This window comes from Capra hircus, chromosome 23 (assembly GCF_001704415.2).
Source record: "Capra hircus breed San Clemente chromosome 23, ASM170441v1, whole genome shotgun sequence".
NCBI lineage: Eukaryota > Metazoa > Chordata > Mammalia > Artiodactyla > Bovidae > Capra > Capra hircus.
In genome coordinates, this window is record NC_030830.1 from 28897898 (window position 1) to 28922630 (window position 24733).

At 43.2% G+C, this 24733-nt stretch overlaps 2 protein-coding genes across 2 annotated transcripts in view; one reads left to right on the forward strand and one right to left on the reverse strand.

Moving 5' to 3' along the window:
• On the reverse strand, positions 1 to 24382 carry ANKRD66 (ankyrin repeat domain 66). The gene is made up of 6 exons (XM_018039173.1): positions 24301 to 24382; positions 14723 to 14950; positions 13613 to 13730; positions 11369 to 11546; positions 9403 to 9631; positions 1 to 1658 (listed from the first exon to the last, which is right to left on the reverse strand). The coding sequence occupies exons 4-6, from the start codon at positions 11529 to 11531 to the stop codon at positions 1457 to 1459; spliced, it is 594 nt and encodes a 197-aa protein (XP_017894662.1). The 5' UTR covers positions 11532 to 11546; positions 13613 to 13730; positions 14723 to 14950; positions 24301 to 24382; the 3' UTR covers positions 1 to 1456.
• PLA2G7 (phospholipase A2 group VII) overlaps positions 23749 to 24733 on the forward strand; it is a 33080-nt gene continuing 32095 nt past the window's right edge. Inside the window, exon 1 of the mRNA XM_018039171.1 lies at positions 23749 to 24095. The gene's annotated coding sequence lies outside the window, so the exon portion shown is untranslated. The remainder of the gene's footprint in view (positions 24096 to 24733) is intronic.

Genomic DNA, 24733 nt, shown 5'->3' on the forward strand with positions numbered 1-24733 from the left:
GGCACTTGCAGCCTATTTCCTCCATTTGGAGACTCCTGTCCTTCCTGCCTGTTACCCTCTCAAAACCAGCAAGCCCAGGGTATCCCCATTCACACTCCCAGAAGAAGACGCAGTGGTCCAGCTCGAGCTGCTGCTTGTTGAGGACCAATACAAGGATGGCAAGCAGGAACCACGTCTATAAACTGCAGGGATGAGAGAAAGAAAATTGATGCTCCAGAGGGATGAACACTAGCCAGGGTGTCCTCCACAGCTACACTGGTTTCCTGTAAGATGCTCAAGCATTTATTTATTTTAGAAAATTCAACCTGTATTTATATAAGTATTGAGGAGCATATAATTAACACAATGTCAGGTGCCTCAAGACACTGATTTTGGCAGAAAAATTAATAAACTTAGAATGTGGGATAGACAATTCAAGAGCACCAGATCAGCTACTTAGTGGAGATTCTAAATATTGTCTGTTTCTACTGTAGTACTGTTTCAGAAGGAAACAAAAGCAAGCCACCTATGCAATTTTAAACACTCTACTAGCCACATTTTTAAAAAACTGAAAGGAGAAAGGCAAAATTCATGTTAGTAATATGTTTTATTTAATCCCAATATTCAAAATATTATATTTCAACCTGCAATTAATATTATTGATGAGCTATTTTACATTTTTTATTCTAAGTCTTAAAATTACCATCTGTACTTCACATTTATAGCATATAATACCTGATCTATATTTAGATATCCTAAAATATACAGTTGATCAACTAAAGTTATAGTTACAAGTTCCATGATTTTATCCCAGCTCTCATAAGCAGAATAAAATTAAGGTTTTAAATTTTTCACAGAGCTAATGTTATGGCCAAATTTTTTCTGCTAGATTGTGGGCTTGTACCCCACCTACACACACACACACACACACACACACACACACACACACACACACACACACACACATATCTGGAAACTCAAAGCTACATCTCTTCACTTCTTTTCTTGGTCTATATGACAACAAGTAATTTTTTTTTTTCATAGATTAACTGACGTGAGAATGTTAGAGATGTCTGAGATTTTGTTGTTGCTTTTTTTTTCTTCCATTGAAACAACTAACTTTCCTTAGCAGAAGTTTTCTTTGCCCCTGAAACTCTGTAATTGCATATAGAGGCTCAGGAGATGCTCACAGTGCAAATCACTGATGACAAAATGCAAGCAGCTGATATTTGTCTTCTCTTGGTAGCTCTTGGAGACAATGGGTATTGACATGGAGGGAACAGCCCATGTATAGAGTGCCCAGGCCAGACTCAAGGATTCAATGACAGATCAGGAGCTACCAGTCAAAGCCATGTGGGTAACTGAGGATCTTGGAGTAAAATCACGCCAGGACAACACATACCTTACAACACCTAGTCCGGCACATGGAAAGTGTCCCGCCAGGTAACACAGCTACAGTCCCTGGGAGGCGGGCCTCTCATGCTCCCCTCTCCTTGGTATTGCTGAGCCTGCTGGGGCCTCCAGTTTTCTTGCTCTTTTTCTTATTAGTGTTTTTATTCCAGGAAGGAAGAGACAGCTCCAGCTCCCTCTTCTTGGCATCCCAGTCTTCATCTCGCTGATCGAGTTGCAGCCCCATCCGCCTGGAGGCCTGGCGATATTCCCGGCACTGGGGTTCAGCCCTAGGAGAGGGAAGCCAGCTCTCAACCCCTGACCCCTGCATCAGACAGCATGTCCAGCCTGTGGAGGGGCCTCTCCTCTGCCTTCTGCATGTGGCCTGGGCACCTAGGCCATCCACTCAAGGAGAAATGAGGCCAAGTTCAAGCATTTCCAAGTGTACACGTAGAGAGGTCTCAGACACTAAAGAAACTATCAGTACTTTGAGGTGGAGAAGACTGGGGTGCTTGGGTCAAATGTTCATAGAATCAAAGACAAGCACTTAGCTTGAAGGCCCTGCTCATTTTTAAAATGCTCACATCAGTAGAGGTCAAGGGAGACTGCCCTGTTTGTGCGTACGCAGGAAGGCTTCTTGATGGTCGAAAAGGGAGGGGACCCCATCCCATAGTAAATGTGGACATGCACCCACAGGCCTGTATGATGGGATCCATCTCAGAAAAAAGTTGCTCGTGCTTCTTGGGAAGGGTTCATGGACCATCAGGGGTAAAAAAAAGAAACAAGATAATTGGCCAAAGATAAACAAAGACCCGGAAGGACTAGCCTATGTACGTGATTTCCATACTGCTCTCCGCCTTGCTCAGAACACCTCACTCCTCTCTGGGTGCGTATCTCTGCCTACTGTCTGACTTACTGTGCTCCTCGTTAGAGAGGATGTCCATACCATTTCTCTCTGAGTGTATATCTCTGCCCTGCTTCTGAGTCATATAAACAAACTGTTTTCCTGTGTGCTCTCCCATACATTGTGAAAGTGAAAGTCACTCAGTCGTGTCCAACTCTTTGCGACCCCATGGACTATACAGTCCATGGAGATCTCCAGGCCAGAATACTGGAGCGGGTAGCCATTCCCTTCTCCAGGGGATCTTCAAAACCCAGGGATCGAACCCAGGTCTCCCACATTGCAGGCGGATTCTTTACCAGCTGAGTCACCAGGGAAGCCTCCCCACTCCCCCCGCCCCATACATTGTTCTGTGTCTCTAATAGTAAACTTCGTACCTTTTTGTACAGCTTTTGCCTCCTTGAAACATTCTCGTTTTCAAACAGGGGCAAGAGCCCAGGGCCACTTTGCTTCTCGCCTCTAGCCCCTGGTGAGTAGTGGCTAGGGCTCTTGGTTTCCATCCAGGTTACCCAGGTTTAATTCCTGGGCAGGGAACTAAGATTTCGCTTCAGGACAGCTCACTGCTCTCTCTCTGAGATCAGAAGACTGTTTTCCTTCATTTATCTATTTTATTTAAAGATTTTTTTTTTTTTTAATATGGACCAGGACTGAAGCGACTTAGCAGCAGCAGCAGCAGCAGGACCATTTTTAAAGTCTTTATTGAATTTGCTACTGTCCGTGGGGTCACTAAGAGTGACTCAAGACTAAAGCTGCTTAGCACACATGCACAATATTGCTCCTGTTTTAGGTTTTGGTTTTGTGGCTGTGAGGCATGTGGGATCTTAGCTTGAATCGCCTGCAATGGAAGGTGAAGTCTTAACCACTGGACCACTCGAGAAGTCCTGTCGTTTATTTTTTAATGGCATATTTCACTGATTATAAAAGCTGTGTCTGTTCATTGTAGAAAATTTAAAAGTACAGAAACATGTAGAGAAGAAAATAAAAATTACAGTCACGTATATGTTGTATGTATAGATAGATTTATGTAAAGCATAGTTAGATGATATATATACAAATGAGATGTATATATATATGTATATATAAATCATAGAATCGGTGATGGAAAAATAGATGAACCAATCATCAGACATGCACAGGCAATGGGAAGCACCCAAAAAATACTGTTTTGTATATGAGGCCAAAGGGGAGTGTGTGACTTCTTTAAGGACACGGGTGAAAGCCAGTTCACAGAGATAGTATTTGAGTCAGCATGAGGACAAATGCAGTTTGAGAGGATAGATGATCGTATAGCCAGAGCAAACAGTATTTAAAATGCAAAGCATGATGAAATGCACCATTCATTCAGTGGATAGCAAACCAGCTTGTTCCCCAGCTCCTGTGCCCCCAACAAGAGGGAAGTGACCTCTCCATATTCAGACCACACAGTGTCCCTCCTCCAGCCTGCTCGTCTGACCTCTGTCACTGTCTACCGTGCGTTAGTGTCATTTATATAAAAGTGTCATTTATATAAACAAGTTCTCTCTTCTCGGAGACAGAGAGCTTCTTATTGCCCAGCATTGTATTTGCTGTATCATTACATCCTTTTTAGTATTTAGTTCAATGGCATGCATATGAAAGTGAAAGCGTCAGGCCCCTAGTCGTGTCTCACTCTGAAACCCTATGGATTGTAGCTCTGTCCATGGGATTCTTCAGGCAAGAATACTGGAATGGGTTGCCATTTCCTTCTCTAGGGGATCTTTCCAACCCGGCGATAGAACCTGTTTAACTGTCTGAACTACCAGGGACCTGCTGCCATGCACATAGTAGGGTTCAAAAATAATTGTTTTCTTAGATTTTACTGAAGTAGAGTTGATTTACAATGTTGTATTAATTTTTCCTGAAAGAAATACTTGTTGAATGAGAGACTGACAACTTAAGAGAAGCTGAATCAAGGACTAGCCCTAGTCCAGTGGCTGAGACTAGCCCTTCTGCTGTGGGGGACATGGATTCCATCCTTGATAGGGGAACCAAATCCTGCCTGCTGTGTGGCCAGAAAAAAAAAAAGAGAGAGAGAGAGAGAATTTATTGAATTGAATAAAAACAAAAATACAACATATCAGCTTAAAATAACTATAAGGGGAAACTAGCACTTTTAAAAAGAAAAAAGTGAAAATCTGAATTGAAAGTTGCTTGTTCCACTAGGATACCTAGAATATTCTGAAAACCATCAAATCCTGTCTAAGCTTCTTTTGATATTCTTTTATATTTTTTTTTCCCTTCATCATCCTAGCCCATGACCTCACCTACTTGCAAAATGAAGCATTAAAAGATTCCTTATGTGATCTCCTTGCCTATAGGGTAAGTACATTCAGTCCAACGTGCACAGCATCATTGCCACCTTTTCCCCTACAGGAGTCACTTAGCTAGAGCCTCTGTTCCATCTTGCCAGTCCTCTGATGAGTTCACATCCACTTGCTTGCTCACCCATCCAGCCTTATTCTCCTTTCCTCTCCACTGTGAAGGCTCTATTCTGCCAGAGCCACTCATCCCTTCTTTGTCTTTCCACTTCCTCACATCCACACACAACCTACATGCATTTCCAACTTGGTACCTTCACTCCAAATCAGCAATCTTTCTCCCTCCTCCATTAACCAAGTCTTAGCTAGCTTTTAGGATCCAGATTAATTTCTCCTTAACCAGAATTCCTTCGCTCTAAGCCCCAGCTGCCACAGCAAAGTTCCTCATAGGAGATGATAAGTAGAAATGACTTACACGTGATGTGGTTGATTGCCCTTTGTTGTATTTGTCTGCTCAGCGCTGCCTGCCCACTTTTCCTGGTAATAGCACTCATTCCCCATTATATGGAAGAATCGCTCCTCCTCCACTTCAGCTACGCTGCAGTCGGGTATCCTAGTCATTCACCCACCGGTTACTACAGAGGGGCTGAGATTATTCAGAGAAATTCAGTAGAGGAGAACCAAGGACAGGCCCCTGAGGAATTCCAGCATCTCAAAGGCATGCAAGAATAGGAACTTAGAAAAATCATAAGAAATGGCCCTCGAGTAGGAAAACCAGAAGACAGCAGCAGCAGATAAAACAAGGAAGAGCAACCAAATACCAGATTAAGTGGAGGTAAGATGTGCACTGAAAGGAGGCTATTAATTTAGCAGTGAGATCTCCATGAATGAGAGCTGATTCAGTACGATGGGGGAAGAAGTCTGAAGAGTCGGGGAAGAAGTAGAGACAATTGCATAGAGGACCTTTCAAGTAGCTTAGAAATGTAGGGAAGAAGAAAGGCACAGCAGACAGAAGGACCTCTAACTCTTCGTGTGTTTGTTTAATAAAAGCTATCTGAGCATGTTCAGAAGACAAAGAGAAGGGAAGAGGAGGAATAGAGAAAACTTAAAAATACAAAAGATGAAACAAAGAACAAGGAAATGATGATCTTGCAGGAGACATAAAGGTTAGGGTAAAGGATCTATTTGGAGGGATAACACTTGCCACAGATGGATGGATGGGAAAGCAAGAAGGAACAGATATATATAATATGTTGGTTTGAGAGGTTTGAAAACGTTTACCCATGACTTTGACATTCTTTATGAAGTGGAAGGCATACATTCTGAAGGACAGGCTGAGATGTGATGGGGACTTGCAATTGTCAACAGTTGAGAAGGACAGGAAGCAATGGCCAGAGTAACTAAGGGCTTGGCTGGAGACGGAAGTCTTAGAATTTCTGGTGATACTGCTCGACTTATTTGTGGTCTTTTCCCGAGAAGAACAAGAACAGGGATGGAGAAGACAGAGACCTACCCAAGGCTAGGAATTCTGGGTATATACTATAGAAGGACCAAGGGGTGGGAAGTTAAAAATAGTGGAAAAAGAGTGAAAGAAGCAGTGTATCAGGGCATAGCAAACAAGAGAAAAGGGTGTTTTGCTCACTGTCCAATTCTACAAAGGTTAGCCTGCTGCAGTCACTCTGTGCACAGTACACTCTGTGCTTCAGACAGAAGAGATTGAGGAGATGAGGTACTTCATTCAGTACTCTGTGCTTCTGACAGGAAATGAAAGATGATGACAGGATGCTCTGTGCTTTGGATAAGCCGGTTCTTTAGTTAGATGTGTCTCAGGAAGAATTGTAATGAATCCAAAGATTCTTGTATCTTCCCATACATAGAAAAGCACTATAATCATCACACCTCTTCTTTGTGACGACCAGTAATCTTTTACCAAGATGTATCTTTGACTGCACGTATTCCTTTAACCAAAAAAATCATATATAGACTAGCCTTGCCCCCACCTCTTGAGATCAGTTTCTCAGAACTACTGAAAGGCTATCTCCTGAGCTAAAGTCATCAGTAAGACCTCAAATAAAACTGAACTCACAGCTCTCATGTTGTGCTTTTTTTCTTTTAGCCCACAGTGTCCAACTGGCAGACAGAAGGAAGATAGTAAAACCTTCAGGGAGGTGAGAGGATGGAAGGGAAAGAATTTGAATAAGACGAGGTCTGGGACTCAGATACCTGCTGCTGCTGCTAAGTCACTTCAGTCGTGTCCGACTCTGTGCGACCCCATAGACAGCAGCCCACCAGGCTCCCCTGTCCCTGGGATTGTCCAGGCAAGAACACTGGAGTGGGTTGCCATTTCCTTCTCCAATGCATGAAAGCGAAAAGTGAAAGTGAAGTCGCTCAGTCGTGTCCGACTCTGTGCAACCCCATAGACTGCAGCCTACCAGGCTCCTCCGCCCATGGGATTTTCCAGGCAAGAGTACTGGAATGGGGTGCCATTTCCTTCTCCAGTGCATGAAAGTGAAAAGCGAAAGGGAAGTCGCTCAGACGTGTCTGACTATTAGTGACCCCATGGACTGCAGCCTACCAGCTCCTCTATCCATGGGATTTTCCAGGCAAGATACCTGCATGAGGATTCAAAAACTGGGAAAATGAAGACAGGGAGTCATGGTCACAGGGTGGTATGTTACAGTCTTAGAGGGTCCAGGAAACAATGCTGCTGATGTTGAGGTCTGCAACAGATGGAGATTACTGAATGCAGGCGATGACGGCAGGGTCAGGGAGAAGAGAGAATCTTAAAGTTAGGACTCAAGGTTCTGCCTGTATTTCCCAAATCACCTTAATGGTTATTTTGAATATTTTTAAGATGGGACACCACTTTTCAACATAAGCAAAGATTTTACTGGTTTAACTTTCTGAAGATGACTGTATTTCTGAGACGGGCATTTCACTATCACCCTCGTTCCCCAACGAATCTACGGTTAGATTTACTCTTGATTTCGTTTTGGTTTTCAAGCAATGTTGTCCTCACTCTGCTCCTTTACTGTCTCAACTATGAATTACTTATTAACCTAACCAGATTATGTTGATGCTGTTGTTTAGTTGCTAAGTCGTGTCTGACTCTTTGCGACCCCATGGACTGTACCCTGCCAGGCTCTTCTGTCCATGGGATTTACCAGGCAAGAACACTGGAGTGGGTTTTATTTCCTTCTCCAGGAGATCTTCCCAACCCAGGGATTGAACCCACAGCTCCTGCATTGCAGGTGGATTCTTGACTACTCAGCCACCAGAGAAGCAGCCAAATTATACATTCTTCAATTTTATCAACATCCCTCTCAGAGCTAGAACCTTCATGTACATGAAAGTGAAGCTGCTCAGTCGTGTCCGACTCTTCGCAACCCCATGGGCTGTAGCCCGCCAGGCTCCTCTGTCCATGGGGATTCTCCAGACAAGAATACTGGAGTGGGTTGCCATTCCCATCTCCAAGGAATTGAACCCAGGTTTCCTGCATTGCAGGCAGACTCTTTACCCTCTGAGCCACCAGGGAAGTCCAATCATGTACATGCTGCTAAGTCACTGCAGTTGTGTGCAACTCTGTGCAACCCCATAGATGGCAGCCCAGCAGGCTCCCCCATCCCTGGGATTTTCCAGGCAAGAACACTGGAGCAGGTTGCCGTTTCCTTCTCCAATGCATGAAAGTGAAAAATGAAAGGGAAGTCGCTCAGTTGTGTCTGACTCATAGCAACCCCATGGACTGCAGCCCACCAGGCTCCTCTGCCCTAGGGATTTTCCAGGCAAGAGTACTGGAGTGGGGTGCCATTGCCTTCTCCGAATCATGTACATAATTGATACTTAATTCTATTTGAATGATTGGCTGAGAGAAAAAACAATTAATGGGTGCTAGAAAAGTTCTTAACTTTCGTGAGTGTGTAAGTAGGAGAGTCACAGATAATTAGGCATTTTAAAAAGTAGAAGGACCCTTATGGATGATAGCAGCCTAATTCACCTGCTTCATTTTAAATATGAGGAAACTGAGGGCCAGGAAGGAGACAATTTGTCTAAGGTGACAAAGCTGGTTTGAAGACTTTTCAAGCATCTGAAGGGGGTCCAAGAATCTTGTACTATCTCCCATTTTCAAATTTGTGTCCCACTTCTCCTATCTCAGATAGTTTATGTATAGTCTAAGATAACAATGATAATTATTATATATTATTAAAATTATTGTAATAATCATGTACAGTTATAATTATAATGTTGCATAATTTTAAAACAATAGATTTTTCCAGAAAAAAACATAATTTTTTAATTAATTAACTGCCTGACATGCCTTTCTAATTTTTATTTTCTGTAAGGTAATGATAACTTTTTAAAAAATGGAAGTATAGTTGATTTACAAAGTTGTGTTAATACCTGGTATACAGCAAGGTGATTTTGTTTTACATATACATATATGAATATATATATTCTTTTTTCAGATATTTTTCTGTTATAGGTTATTACAAGATATTACAAGATATATTGAATATAGTTTCCTGTGCCATACAATAGGACCTTGTTGTTTATCTGTTTATATATAGTAATGTCTGCTAATCTCAAACAATAGATTTTGATATTATATTTAATTATAATCTAAATATTCTAAAATAATATAATTTCCACCCCAAACTAGTCATTTCAATGAAATATTAATAAAAACTCAAACAACGATTGGTTGGATTGTGTCACTTCATTTTCAGCAGCCTGAGACCACTGAATTGGTAAAGACCTTGGTCACTGGTTCTCTGCCCTTTTTTACTGTAAATACAGTCCGTGGGGTCACAAAGAGTCAGACACAACTGAGCATGGAGCACAGCACCAAAGGAAACTTACTTTTCCAGGAATGCCACACAGGCTTTCTGCCCATAGATCTGTGCGATCCTCTTTGGCGTGTCTCCAAAGAAGTCGGGGGCGTCGATGGCGGCATGCAAGGCATGGAGGGCTTTGAGCACGTTCAGATGGCCTGATTCAGCTGCAAAATGAGCGGGGGTCCAGCCCACATCAGTTACCAGGCACGGCCGGGCTCCGTGTTCTATCAGGAGCTGTAGCACCTCCATGTGTCCTTAGATGAACCCAGAAGAAACAGGAGGTTAAGATGAAAGAGTCTCTGCCAGGCTGAGGCCAGAGCTAGCCTAGGTGGCACAGAAGAGGGGGAGACATTTGCCCTTGAGGCCCCTCCAGTTTCTTAGCATCACCCCTTCCTCTGTTCTCCCTCTTCTCACCAGGGACTCAGGGCCCCACCTTAACCCCTTTGCTCCTGTTCCGGGTCTGAGCCCTCGAAGGACTCCCTCTGCTCCTTTCAGGATGCTCCCCTCTCTTGTCCATTCTTGCAGATGCCACCCAAGAATTTGCTTTTTCTCCTAAGTTACTCTATCCACTCCCCATCTCCCCATCTGAGCTGGCACCCATACGTTTCCCTCTGCTTTCAGCAGTACCAGTGCTGATTGCAAAACCAAATATTTTGTAACAACAGGGATGGACCTTGAAGGGCATGATCCTAAATGAAATAAGGCAGACAGAGGAAGACAAATATCATATGATCGCACTATAGGCAGAAGCTAGAAACAAAAAACTGAGCTCATAGCTACAGAGAACAGAGTCCTGGGGTGTGGGTGGGTGTGAAATGGGTGAAGGTGGTCAAAAGGTACAAACTTCCAGTTATAAATGTCAATAGGATGTAATATATACTATGGTGACTATCATCAATAATACTCCATTGCATACTTGAAAGTTGCTAAGAGGGTAGATCTTACAAGTTATCACAAGGAAAAATATATATATGGTGACAGAAGTTAACCAAGTTATTGTGGTATTTGACAATTTATACAAAAATGGAATCATTATGTTAGACACTAAAACTGATACAATAATGTATGTTAATTACATCTCAATAAAAAATACTTTAAGTCCCAGTCATGTGAAAACTAGCACAGATTAAGTGCTCATGCTTTCTAGTCATATAGATGTGGGTTTATACCTGAGAATAAATACTGCTTGCTAACCATAACAACCAGATGAGAAACAAACGGCTGAAGTTTAGTTTCCTTATTTGTATAAAATATCACTTATCTCACTGAGTTCTTCAGAAGTACAAATGAAATCACAGGCAAAAAGTACATAGCACAGAGACCGGCATTCAGCAAATGTTCCACTGACAGGTGCTTTAGTATAACTCCCATCACTGTGCTTAAATTTCTGCAAAATTCTCCCAACTGATTCCTTTGGCTTGCTTCCTGCCAGCCCAGTCTCCGTACAGGAGTCGAAACAAATTTTTTAAAAGCAAAGTTGACTATCACACTTTCCTAACATTCTTTAACGGTATTCTATGGCTGAAGGTCTTCACAGGCCCCTTGGTGGAGTTTCTGCCTTTTCCTTCTCCAGTCCTATAACCGAGACTAGTTTAGCGTACCCCTGGCCATGAACAAGACAAAGTTCCTGTCCTATGAGCAGGAACGATGCTCCATTTCTGCTAGAGGTTAAGAGGGCAGAGGGGTAGTATTAATTAGGAGTCCCTACGTGCTAGGCAATGCACACTCGCTATCTTCCTGAATTTTCACCGCAAAACAGCATTACTGCTCTCATTATGCAGGTAAATAGACCAAGACTCAGAGATGTTAAATAAGTTGCCTAAGGTGCTACAACTAGTTTAAGTGGTGGTGCCAGGACTGAAATGGTTGTCATTCATGTGTCTGATTTCCAAGAAATGTTCTGTCTGCTACCGCACACCGACTGCCTACTGGGAACCTCATGAGCAGTGGTCTTGAAAGGAGGGACCTATATATAGGCATTGCCCACTCACCCTTGATCGCAGCCCAGTGAAGTGGGGTTCGGTCATTCCAGTCCACGTCCTTGTAGTTTGGGTTACAGAGACCTTTCTTCAAAATCTTTTTCACTGAATTGTAGTCCCCTGCAGCCACAGCTTGGTGGAGCTTTGTCATGTCGGACAGTTTGGTCAATTCCATGATCAAGAAAAGCAACTGTGGGAAAAGCATGCTACTTAGGAAATTCTCTACAGCACTTGATTTCTAGTGAGTGATTCCATAGGGTTCCCACTGTTTACTTTCTTTTTTACTTCATACATTTGCATCCAGGGTTGCTTCATGTGTGTGCCCTATTGAGGATGTATTGGATCTTAGCTACTATGTGGTTAGTGCCTGCCGATGCCCCATCCAAAACCTTTCAACAGTTCCTTTCCACCTATAGGATTATAGGCTAAACTCGAGGGCTGACATTTGCTAATTGGCCTCAAACCACTTCCCAGTGCTACTTCCCACTCCTACTCCAAAGTGATAGCAGTGTGACCCTGAGTTAGTTGCGTAACTCTGTACCTCATCTTTCTCATCCAAAGAGTGAGTATAATTAGCCAGGGTCTTGTGAGGATACAAGGACAATTCATGCGAACAGTTTATACTGGACACAGACCAGGTAATTAACTATCGTTGCTACACGAATTCAAGAGATGGTGAGTGTGCCTGGTTGTTCAGCTATGTCTGACTCTTTGCAGCCCTTTGGACAAGAGCCCACCAGCCTTCTCCATCTGAGGAATTTTTCAGCAAGAATTCTGGAGTGGATAGCCATTTCCTCCTCCAGGGGATCTTCCTGACCGAGGGATCAAACACGCATCTCCTATGTTTCCTGCACTGTAGGCAGATTCTTTACCTCTAGCCACCGGGAAGGTAAACAATCAAATAAAATGGCTAAATTGTTTACAACATTAAGAGATAAACCCTCAGTTCTCAAATTACAGTCTGTAGACAGGACTTCAGGGAATTTTTCTGGGGATCCATGGGGTCAAAATTCTTTTTTATTATACTATTAAAATGTCATTGGTCTTGTTCACCGTGCTAATGTTTGGCCTGATGGTTCAAAAGTAATGATGTAGAAAACTGCCGATACCTTAGCGTGAAGCAAAGCTGTGTCACGAACTAGCAGTCAAGGTTTTCTTCACCATGGTACACACAGAGTGGAAAAAACAAAAAACAAACAAACAAACAAAAAACTAAGTTCTTGAAAGAAATTAAGGCAGTAAAAATTATTTATATCAGGACTTCCTTGGTGGTCCAGTGGTTAAGAATCTGCCTGCCAATGCAGGGGCAGGGGTTCCATCCCTGGTCCAGGAAGATCTCACAGGGTAAATAAGCCTGCAAACTACAACTAGAGAAAAGTCCACGTATCACAATGTGCTGCCACTAAGACCCAACACAGCCAAAAGTAAATAAATTTTGAAAAAAGGATAGATACTTGGGGGTCAGCCCAAAGTGGTTCTAAATCTCTGAGCATGCAGGACAAAGACACGTCTTTTGCAGGAAGTGCATATGCTGAGTAACCAAAGATGACACAGGTTATGTTTTATCTTTTTGGCTTGCATTTTTTAGTAGAAAAACTTGACACTGGAGCATTTGCTCAATGATAGAATGAAATGGGAAACAGAAATACTAGAGGATTTCCAACTTGCAGGTGTCACAAAAAGTCACACCATTGTGTCTGGGAGCCTCTTTGCCCTTCTCACAAACCTTTAAGCAGGTTTATGCAAAAATCAGCCCCATTTGGTTTGCAACTGATTTCATCCCAAGGATATTCCACAGCTTCTCATGGGAAAGTTGCAATTTAAGTGTAAGTTTTCAGTGGAATATAAGTAGAAGATTTAAAAAAAATGTACAGAGCCAATAAGCACATGAAAAGATGCTTAATATCATTAGTTATTGCGTGTGCATGCTAAGGCACTTCAGTCATGTTCAACTCTTTGCTACCCTATGAAATGTAGCCCACAAGGTTCCTCTATCCATGGGATTCTCCAGGCAAGAATACTGGAGTGGGTTGCCATGCCCTCTTCCAGGGGATATTCCAACCCAGGGATTGAACCTGTGCCTGCATCGCGGGTGGATTCTTTACTGCTGAGCTAATGGGCAAGCCCCATTAGTCATTAGGTAAATGCAAATCAAAACCACAATGAGACACCATTTCGCAGCCACTGGGATAACAAATAATTTAAAAGGCAAATAATAACAAGTGTGAGGATGTGGAGAAACTGGGATCGTCATACCTCGTGATGGGAATATAAAATGATTCAGTCACTTCGGAAAGCAGTTGGTAATTCTTCAAAAGACTGAAACTAAACACGGAGTTCTCATATGACCAGAACTCCTCGTCTAGGAGTAAACCTAAAAGAAATGAAGCCATATGACCACACAAACACTTGTACACAAATGTTTATAGCAGTATTCTTCAATACAGAATACTTCAAAAAGTGGGAAAACATGTCTAACAGATGAATGCAGAAATAAAATATGGGATACTCCTATTTTATTGGAATAGTATTTGACAATTTAAAAATGAGGACTTGCTACATGCTACAATTTGCATGAACCTTGAAAACATGCTAAGTGAAAGAAGCCAGTCACAAAAGACCACGTGTCACAAGATTCCATGTGTGTGAAATGTCCAGAGTAGGAAAATCTGTAGAGACGGAACGTAGATTATAGTTGGCCTAGGACTAGGATGATTTGGGGGTGGAAAGTAAGCCAAGGAGCATAGGATTTCTTTCTGGGGTGATGAAATGTCCTAAAATTAGGTAGTGGAGGGTGATGCTTTTACAACTTTGAATTTATTAAAAACCACTGAACTGTGTACTTGAAAGAGATGAATTTTGCGGTGGTTGTGGTGGTGGTTTAGTCACTAAGTCCGACTCTTGCGACCACATGGACTATAGCTTGTCCAGCTCCTCTGTCCATGGGATTCTCCAGGCAAGAATACTGGAGTGGGTTGCCATTCCCTTCCCCAGGGAATCTTCCCGACCCAGGAAACCTGAGTCTCCTGCATTGCAGGCAGATTTTTATGGTATGTGAATTGTATCTCAAAAAAGCTGTTTAAAACTCATTGATACTATTAATTAGTGCCTTTCTTACAAAAAGCCAAAAAATTATTTGTAGAAAACAGAAACAATTCACTAAGCCTACCATAACTGTGACAATTTAACAAAATTTCCAGCACTAGAATCCCTGTAAATTTGATTGTGCATTTGAATTTCCATCTTTCTCATGACAGGCGTCTCAATGTCAAAAAGTTGTCAGTAAATATAAGTTCTAATAAATAAGAATGATCTGAAATAATTTCAGTAAAGATCTGAAGACAGAAGCAATGTAAAAATACTCACTATCTTGTTTGCAATCTGCGATGCTCAGGCTTGGCAGGAAGTCCTCGCTGCCTGTCTTGTTGTGTTCACACCATGGAAACTGACTCCGCCTGCTTCATTAAAGCCCACCAATCAAGGTCAGCCTCACTAGGTGGGCGAAGACTGTCCGCCTACTGGCACTGATGCTATTCAGCCATTCCTGTGTGCTTCTGTAGTTCAACCGAGGTCTTTAACAGGCTGTTTGGAACTCTATTTGATTAGAAACCATGAAAATTAAAAAACAAACAAAAAGATCACCAGTTCCCAAGATACCATGGAGGAGATAAGCTGTTGGTAGCCAGCTTGGAGCAATGAAAACAATGTGTGCCCCTCGTTTTCAGCACACTACCATTGTGCTTTTAAAAAAATAAGAAGTATTTACTTAAATTTAATTATTATTTATTTGGCTGCCTCGGGTCTTAGTTGTGGCATGTGGGATCTAGTTCCTTGACCAAGGATTGAACCTAGGCCCCCTGCATTGGACCACAGGGGAAGTCCCTGCTATTGGTTTTTTTGTTTGTTTGTTTGCTTAATTGTTGGATAATTGCTTTACAATGTTGTGCTGGTTTCTGCCATACAACAATGTGACTCAGCTATAAGTATACTTATATCCCCTCCCTCTTGAGCCACCCTTATCCCACCCTTCTAGGTCATCACAGAGCACCAAGCTGAGTTCCCTGTGCTATACAGCTGCTGCTATTGTGTTTTAATTCATCTCTTACCAATTCTCCCACCCCAGCTAAGCTCAACATACAGAGTAGACGCACACTGACTTCAAGTTTGAGCTGGCCAGTTTGCCACTCTCTTACAGATATACTGCTTATGGGTGACCCCCAGTTCAGGATGCTGTGATTTGATCCTTTCCTACCTCCCTCCAATTTGAAAGAAGATAATAACAAGCTTATATAAATTTTACTCTTAGTGCTTTAGGGTCTATTTACAAGTTTAATCATGTGGAGCAGGTACAATTATGATTCCTACTTTACAGAAGAGCAAACTGAGGCCACAGTAATCAAGTAACTCTCCTAAGGTTACAAAGCCAGTCGTTGGACAACTCAGTAGTTTGGCTGCAGTAGCCATGTTCTTATCTATTCTGGCAATGAATATTCAGGACTGATTTCCTTTAGGAATGACTGATTTGATCTCTTTGCTGTCCAAGGCACTCTCCAACACTGCATTTTGAAAGCATCAAAGTCGCTTGCCAAGATAAATCAAAGTTTCTTGCAAAAGCAAGTGAAGCTTAAGCTTTCCCCACCTCACTATTGGGAAAGAGACAACACCAGGAGATAGAATGGTGATATGGGAGCTGGGTGTGGCAGGAAGGAAATTAACTCTTTGTTAAATGCTTTTGTGCATCAGATCTTGTTCTAGGAGTTTTATGGATATTATTAATCCTAATGCCAAGTCTGAAATATAGGTAGTTTCCAAGCAAGGAAACTGAGGCTTAGAGACCTTAAGCCTACTTAGACCAGGTCTGTCTACTTCCTGTTGGGAGCTGAGTGTGAGAACATTAATCAGACTCAGTACCTAGTGGTGTTATTGTCAGAATCTAGATCTCTGGGAAGTTCTGGCGGTCCTTGCACTCAGGCCTGGGAGGGTGAGAGTCAGGGTTCATTTGTGAATTCTGGATCACGTGTTCCCTTCCTCCTGTAACCAGCTTGTAGGAGCTTTCATGGCTGTCCCTAGTGGTGCAGTGGTTAAATAATCTGCCTGCCAATGTAGGAGACTTGGGTTTGATCCTTAGGGTAGGAAGATCCCCTGGAGGAGGGCATGGCAACCTACTCCAGGATTCTTGCCTGGGGAATTCCATGGACAGAGGAGCCTGGCAAGCTGCAGTCCATGGGGTCACAAAAGAGTCAGCATGACTGAGTGATTAAGCACACACATGTATTCTGGGAGCTTTCCTGGGGTCTCTTTGTTAGGGAGCAGGAACTTGGTTGACATCTGGGACCATCCCTAGGATCAAGAAGAGAAGGATGTGCTGGGTCTAGGATTCCAGCTTTTCTGCTGATCAGCATAAGCTGGAAACGAGTGCCAATCCAGGGTGAGATTTATGAAAGCTTGTTCTAGGGAGAGAAGATTTGCAGACCGGCTTTGCTTTCTCTAAGGTGCTGATTTGCCATCGCGTATCCTTCAGAGAGCACCTTCAGAGACACAGCTGTAGTTCTGCTCTCAGCCTCTCCTGTTTCTGCACAGCTTGTATGTGGGTCTTTGTAGCTTCATCGTATGCTGACTTTTGTATGGACTTCACTTCCACTGAGTAGCCTTTGTCCAGACAGTTCATCTTCCCTGTCACCTCCTGTAGGCCTGCCTCAGGCTCAATTCCCATAAGGAAGTCTCTCCCATTTGCTCGTTCAGGCCCAGGGTGTCTAAAGAGGCATTGCGTGATGCCTTGTCGGGTTCCCTAAACCCTGCTCTCACTTTTAGAAACAGTCACTTTATCAAACACCCATCAAATAAACCAGTTTGAGGATGATACATACTTCTTGTCAGGATCCAGATCAGAAGGACAAGATTCTACAAGTAAAAGCAATACCCCAGCATGGAAGCCAGAATGACTGTGTATAAAGTGAAAGACCTAAATGAAAAGGAGTTTGAGGCCAGATCCTAGAAGGCCACAAACGCCACATCAGGACATCTGGACCTCATTTCTCCCTGTGCACAATAGAAACCATTGACGGTTTCTGAATGGGGAAGTAAGATGATTACAAGTCCAACATTTTTAGAGAAGTAATTTTGTCACAAGGTGGTATAATGTCTTCTGGGGTGAGGGCACCCATAGAAGAAGGAGAAAGTTAGAAGGCTTTAAAAATGCATATACTTTGAGAAAATGTATTGCTAGGGATTCATCACAAAGAAATCATTAAAAACATGTACAAAATTTAACTTTAAGAATGTGCACAGAAGTGCTATTTCAAAAACTATAAATTATAAATAACCTAGTTTTCTAATAAAAAGGTATTAAACTGAGGTGTTGGAGAAGACTCTTGAGAGTCCCTTGGACTGCAGGGAGATCCAACCAGTCCATTCTGAAGGAGATCAGCCCTGGGATTTCTTTGGAAGGAATGATGCTAAAGCTGAAACTCCAGTACTTTGGCCACCTCATGTGAAGAGTTGACTCATTGGAAAAGACTTTGATGCTGGGAGGGATTGGGGGCAGGAGGAGAAGGGGATGACAGAGGATGAGATGGCTGGATGGCATCACTGACTCGATGGACGTGAGTCTGAGTGAACTCCGGGAGTTGGTGATGGACAGGGAGGCTTGGCGTGCTGTGATTCATGGGGTCGCAAAGAGTCGGACACGACTGAGCGACTGAACTGAACTGAAACACAGCTTTCCAGATTTTCATTATAAGGCAAAATAATATACACCCTTTTTAAATGATATTGTATATGTGTATTTATTAGCTTGCTAAAAAGTTAGTATTATACTGTTGTTGTTTAGTTGCTAAGTCATGTCTGACTCTTTTGTGACCCCATGGACTGTAGCCCACCAGGTTCCTCTGTCCATGGGATTTCCCAGGTAAGAGTACTGGAGTGGGTTGTCTTTTCCTCCTTCAGGGGATCTTCCAACCCATGGAACCCACATCTCCTGCATTGAAAGGCAGATTCTTTACCACTGAGCTACCAGAGAAGACCTAGTATTATACTGCTAAGTTAAAATAGAATATTACAAAAATGACCAATAATGTAGTTTATATGTATCATTTGTTTTATGACAAAAAGCTTAAAAGAATATACATTGAATTTAGATTAGTTGAATGAGTGCCTATAACTCAAGCAAACAAAAGAGACGTTTTGTAATTGCCAAGGACAGAGATTTTAAGGACTTGATTAGGGTGGTAGCTGTGGAAATGGGAAGGAGAAATTGATGACACTGTTAAGTGCAGAATCAGATAACTTGGCAGCTGGATAAGGGAGTCAAGTGACTATGAATCATAGTGTCACTGAGAGAAACCAGGTGTCTTGGACTTAGTACAAAGCCTCCTATATCTTGACTGAGTTTAGTAGGGGTGTTATCAATGACTGGAGCAAGCAAAAAAGTCCTGGAGACCGGTTTGGCAAATAAGAGTATATTTACTGAGTGGATACAAACAAGTCAGTTGTAACATCCATAGTTCCAAGAGTCCATAAATCAGTCAAGTCTACAGAAGGTATTAAGACACTGCCAAGGAGGAAGGATGGCTAAGGCTGGCATTGGATCATGACTTTGGAAATTGGCTAAAATACTGAATAAAAAATTCTTTGTCTCCTCTCCACTTTTGAAATTTAGAGGCATGGGTGTCTGAGACCTGGTGTCTTCTGGAAGTGCGTCACCTCTGAAGTACTGAGCTTCAAATTCCATTCTCTTACTGCAACCTTCTAGCTTCCCATTTCTGTCACTCTGCCTCAGGGTAGGTTCCTCCAACCCACTGAAATGACCAATAGTTTTCAGTTTTTCCTGGTTATCCATGTTATTCCTGGTATGTGTGTAGACATGCAGATATGAATTCTTTTTCCTAAAGCTGTATATGTGTGTTTGTGTGTGTGTGTAGTGTGGTCATATAGATATGAATTCTCTTTCCCTTAGGTGCATGTGTATACATACATATGTGTGTACAGATGTATAGATATCTAGGCATACATCTAAATATCAGGTGCTCACTATGCTTGCAAAATATTGTTCAATGCAATTTACATGCATTATCTCTTTTAATAGTCATTGAACTCCTGTGATATAGATGTTGTTATTATTCGTATTTCACAGATTAGGAAGTGAAAGTGAAGCGAAAGTCACTCAGTTGTGTCCAACTCTTTGCAACTCCATAGGCTATACAATCCATGGAATTCTCCAGGCCAGAATACTGGAGTGGGTAGCCTTTCCCTTCTCCATGGGATCTTCCCAACCCAGGGATGGAACCCAGGTCTCCGGCATGACAGGCAGTTTCTTTACCAGCTGAGCCACAAGGGAAAATATCGAATATGAGGGTTCCCTCATAACCCCAACCTCATTAGGTAATTATTTAACAATTATTTAACCCCTCAGTTAGAGGGGTTACAAGTCTGTAAATTGCCCTAGGCCTTAGAGCTAATAAAGGTAGAACTGATTGGAGCCCAGGTCTGTCTGACACAGCCCACTTAATTACTGCATTTACCTCTGGAAAGATATCTGAAAAATATGCACCACATTGTTAAATAATTACCTAATGAGGTTGGGGTTATGAAGGAACCCTCATATTTGATATTGTCTCCTTTGTTTTGTTTAGATCTCTATCTAAAAATTCCGTATTTCTCCATTAACATCAATCCCTTCCTTTCTTCACTGACTCTGGCTAATTTGCTCTCCCAGGTCCAGGACCATGTAATCCTCCTCTCTGGCCTAGTTTCCAGTCTGGCAAACTTTCCTTCGGAAAGTTCAACAGACTGACTCCATGGCTAAGGAGTGGATTCCAGTCACCTCAGGGCTCAGAAAACTTCCAGCATCCTTGGGCAGATCTCCTGACCATCCCCCAGATTTTCACTCTCCTGGTTTTTGCTTTCACTCACACTGTCGCCATATGTCTTTTCTTTTGTTTTCCATTAACTGTCTTAAAAGTCTACACATATTATCTTCGTATCCTCATCTCTTTACCTTACTGACCCCCTGCCTTCACTGCTCTACTATATTCAAGTTGATTTAAGGGTTAACAAGACCTTCCTAAATGGAAAATCTCATAGCCCTTGCTTTAGTCCGTTCTGTTTAATCAACCATGTCAATCATATTTTTACAATTCCTTTTTCTCTTGACGTCTGCAAAGCTTCTCTTTCCCATTTTCTATCCTCACTTTGACCAACCTCTCATTTTCATTCACCACCTTCTCTTCCTCCTATCTTCTTCCATGAATGTGATGTTACTGGGAATTTTATCTTCTGCTTCTGTTCTGTGTAAACCCTCTGTGTCAATTCCATGCATATTCTCAGTACTTTTATCTCCTAATAAACGATTTCTGTCCAGGTCTCTACAGTTGAGCTTCAGACCAGTATAGCTAGCCACTCAGAGGTGTGCTGGCTCTCTAGAGGGGACAAAGATCACATTTTGTAGTGTTGGCTAATTCCTATAACATGAGGTTCTCACTGGGATGATTTCAAGCCATCCATGTGAAATCACTGCAGACAGAGTTGGAAAATGTGTACTCTCTCCAGCAGGGATAAGTTTTACTTTTAAATTTAAGTAATTTAACTTTTTTTTTTTCTTCTACATTCTGTTATCTTCAACGGGACTCAAAGATTTCCAAGTTTCCAGTTATACACTTTAAGTTTTATTGAATCCCATTGTTCCCTCCAGTTTCATTGCTTTAATCAGGATGGGTTAGTTTCTAGGCCAAGGCACAGCCATCACCCAGGGACTTCCCTCCTCGGCTTATCTGTATCACAGTCTCTTTTCCGTGGACCCTGTGCAGTAAGGATACCTTTCACTTCCCACCCCTTCCAAGGAGAATTAAAAACTTACTTCTCAGAAACCTCACAGTCCTGGACTTACCTACATAGGCTGGCTCACTATGGTGTCATTTCCTTAGCCTCCAGGGCTAGTCATCCTTGAAATGGTACCTAATATACAGTTTGCCCTCAATAAGCACTGTTTGAAAACACTACTGAGTACATTATTACTATTTATTCCAATCTCTTGATTGAAGATACAGTCATCAGAGTTAAGAAGCACTGCTATGTTAATGCGGAGAAGGCAATGGCACCCCACTCCAGTACTCTTGCCTGGAAAATCCCATGGAGGAGCCTGGTGGGCTGCAGTCCATGGGGTCGCTAAGAGTCAGACATGACCGAACGACTTCACATTCACTTTTCACTTTCATGCATTGGAGAAGGAAATGGCAACCCACTCCAGTGTTCCTGCCTGGAGAATCCCAGGGACAGGGGAGCCTGGCAGGCTGCCGTCTGTGGGGTCGCACAGAGTCTGACATGACTGAAGCGACTTAGCAGCAGTAGCAGCAGCTATGTTAATGAGAAACGGAAGTAAGAATGAAAAGGTAAGACACGGCAAAACAGCTCAAAACAGAATCAATTTATAAACAGAAGTGAATTTTTTTCACCACATCAAAACAAAAATAAGGGACTTCCCTGGGGGTCTAGCAACCCACTCTAGTATTCTTACCTGAAGAATCCAAGGACAAGGATCCTGGAAGGCTGTAGTCCATAGGGTCACACAGAGTTGGACACTACTGACTTAGCATGGCACGGCATGGCTAGGGGCTGGTGCACTGCAGGGGGTGAGGGTTCAATCCTGGGTTAGGGAACTAAGATCTTGCATGCCTCATAGCATGGCCAAAAAATTATTTTTTTAATTCTTTGAGCTCTTATATTAAAAACAAAAACAAAACCCTTATCAGACCCACCTTATAATCTGTATGTCTATGTTGACTTGCCATCCTTTTGGAATCTGAGGCTTATTTATTCATTTCACTGGACTAGGGTTGCCAGAAAAAGTATAGGAAGCCTAGTTAAATTTGAATTTCAAACAAATAACACATAATTTTGAGTATAAGTAGGTTTCAAATATTGCGTGCAATCGACTTATACTAAAACCTTTTTGTGGTTTGTCTGAAATTCAAATTTAACGGGGTGTCCTGTGTTTCATTTACTGAATCTGGCACCCCTACATTGGAAACCTTCTTAGGATGTTAGCCTGCTAAATGCTAGCCACTCTAACATCCTCAGAGAGTGTGATCTGATTACAATGAGAGAAGGCATAGAGCTGGCATTGAACAAAGAAATAAACTATTTCATACTAGCCTTCAAGACCTGCTTTCAAAGCCCACCACCTTTTTAGGTGGGATGATGAATCTTCTGATTTTGTCTTCTGAATCTTCACCCAGTCTTAAGGGCAAAGGGAGGAGGTCCTGAGAGACCTCTTGAGTAGGGTATCATGTTCCCTTTTAGATTAATATTCTGGGGCAGTTTGTATCATAGGAGTTTGTTCCAGGAAGTACAGGAAATTGTCACTAGGCTGAGATAGGTTAATTTAAATTTGCATCTATTGTTAGATTTAAGTGTCACAACTTCTTTAAAGATAATACTGTTAAATACCAGTGTGAATGCTTCTCCCATGCCAGGTTCTGTCCTAAGTATTTCATGTATATTTCCATTTCATTTTCACAAGGTGCCTCTGACTAATGTATTTTGATTAGCTCCACTTTACTGATGAGGAAACTGAGAAGCAAATAGGATAAAGAACATGCTGAAATTCACGGCCACTAATAAGCATGAGAAAGGAACTATAATCCATGCCTTCTTATCCAGTGTGTGTGTACTACATCAATTCAGTCGTGTCCCACTCTTCCACACTATGGATGGTAGCCTGCCAGGCTCCTCTGTCCATGGGATTTTTCAGGTAAGAATACTGGAGTGGGTTGCCGTTTCTTTCTCCAGGGGATCTTCCCGATCCAGGGACCGAACCCATCTTATTCAGAGTCCTCCTAAAATAAAAAATAAAATAAATTTCATCTACAGACCTGTCAACCTTGCCAAAAATAAAAAATACAAAGAATTAACTGCTCATGAATTTCAAATTATTTTCTCTGCGTCTCTCACTGAAGCTTTAAATGAATAGTATTAAGTTAGAAAGTGGATTGAGGAGAAAGCATTGAAAGGAAGGGATTTCAGTTAAACCCCATGAACTGGGATGGCTCCTTTTAACACCGTTTCCCCCAATAAAAGCTCTTACTGATTGCCCTTCACTGTATTTACACAGAGAAATGAAACTAACTCAGGGGCGGGTCTTCCAAGCCGAAGCATCTTCCACATAATTTCTGAGTTGGCGTCCAATACGGTAATACTACCGAGCGGAAAGCGGGATACGCGGGGCATTGCGGATCGCAGATGGAAAGAGCAGCCAGGGATTCAGTGAAATAAACAAAACAAGGAGTTAATGAAACTGGGAAAGGCCTGATCAGAATAGAGGCTGAGAATAGGAAGTGGGGATGCAACACCCGCCCTCTACACGTGGGGGTAGGTCCCCGGGGGGTAGCGGGTAGAGGGATAAATTAATCCGTGGGTCCAGCTTGCGGACTCCAAGCCCTGGGGGTGTGCGGTGTGCGCGGAGCTCGCCGGTCCCAGCGCCCCGATCGGTGGGAGGCCGGCGGCCACACAGCTCCTCCCCGTCCCTCCTCCCGCGGCGCCTGGGCAGGCCAGGGTCGGGGCCAGCAGACCGCCAGGAGCTGAACGTGCGCAAAGCCGGCGCGCAGCCCCCCGCCCCGGCGCCCCGCGGCCGCGGTGACGCGGTGCCTGCGGGCGACAGAGCCAGCAGTGCTGGCAGCCAGCAGGCAGCAGGCGGGATCACAAAGCCTTGTCCCGGTTCCCGGGGGCAGTTCACCGCGGCGTCCGGGTGAGGAGGGACCCCCGGGCGGGCCGGAGCCCCGTGCGGCCGCGGGCTGGGGGTGGGGTGAGGGTGGGTGGCTGGGATGTTGGGGGATAGGAGGATGGGGTGAATGGGAAAATGGGGGTGCTGGGAAGGCTGGTGCGCTGGGGAGATAGGGATGGGACGAGGTGGGTGCTGGAGGTTGGGGGACTGGGACTCAACCCGCACTCACCCCCAAGCTGGAGCTGGACTCTCGGTCCCCGCCGCCCTCCTAGCAGCGCTGGATCTTTGCGGGAACTGAGAGGGAATACACACACACACACACACACACACACACACACACACACACACACACACACACACACACACACTCCCTCCCTCCCTCCCTCCCTCCCTCCCTCTGCGGGAGTGTTGCTCCTTCCGGAGCCCAGTGCTGAGAAGCTGCGTAAGACCAGAATCAGAAAAACAAAGCGGTCCCGCCTCGACTCCCTCACACACTAGGGACAACTCAAGAGTTCTAGGCTGCGATACCCGGAATAAGGGAGAGGCTTTTTTTTTTTTAAGTCAACAGAACTAGAAAGCAGGGAATACATTCTCTTTCCCTTCACCCCCTGGAGCCTCTCGTAGACCTTTCTATCTCTGAAAACGACAAGGTCAGGCTTTCA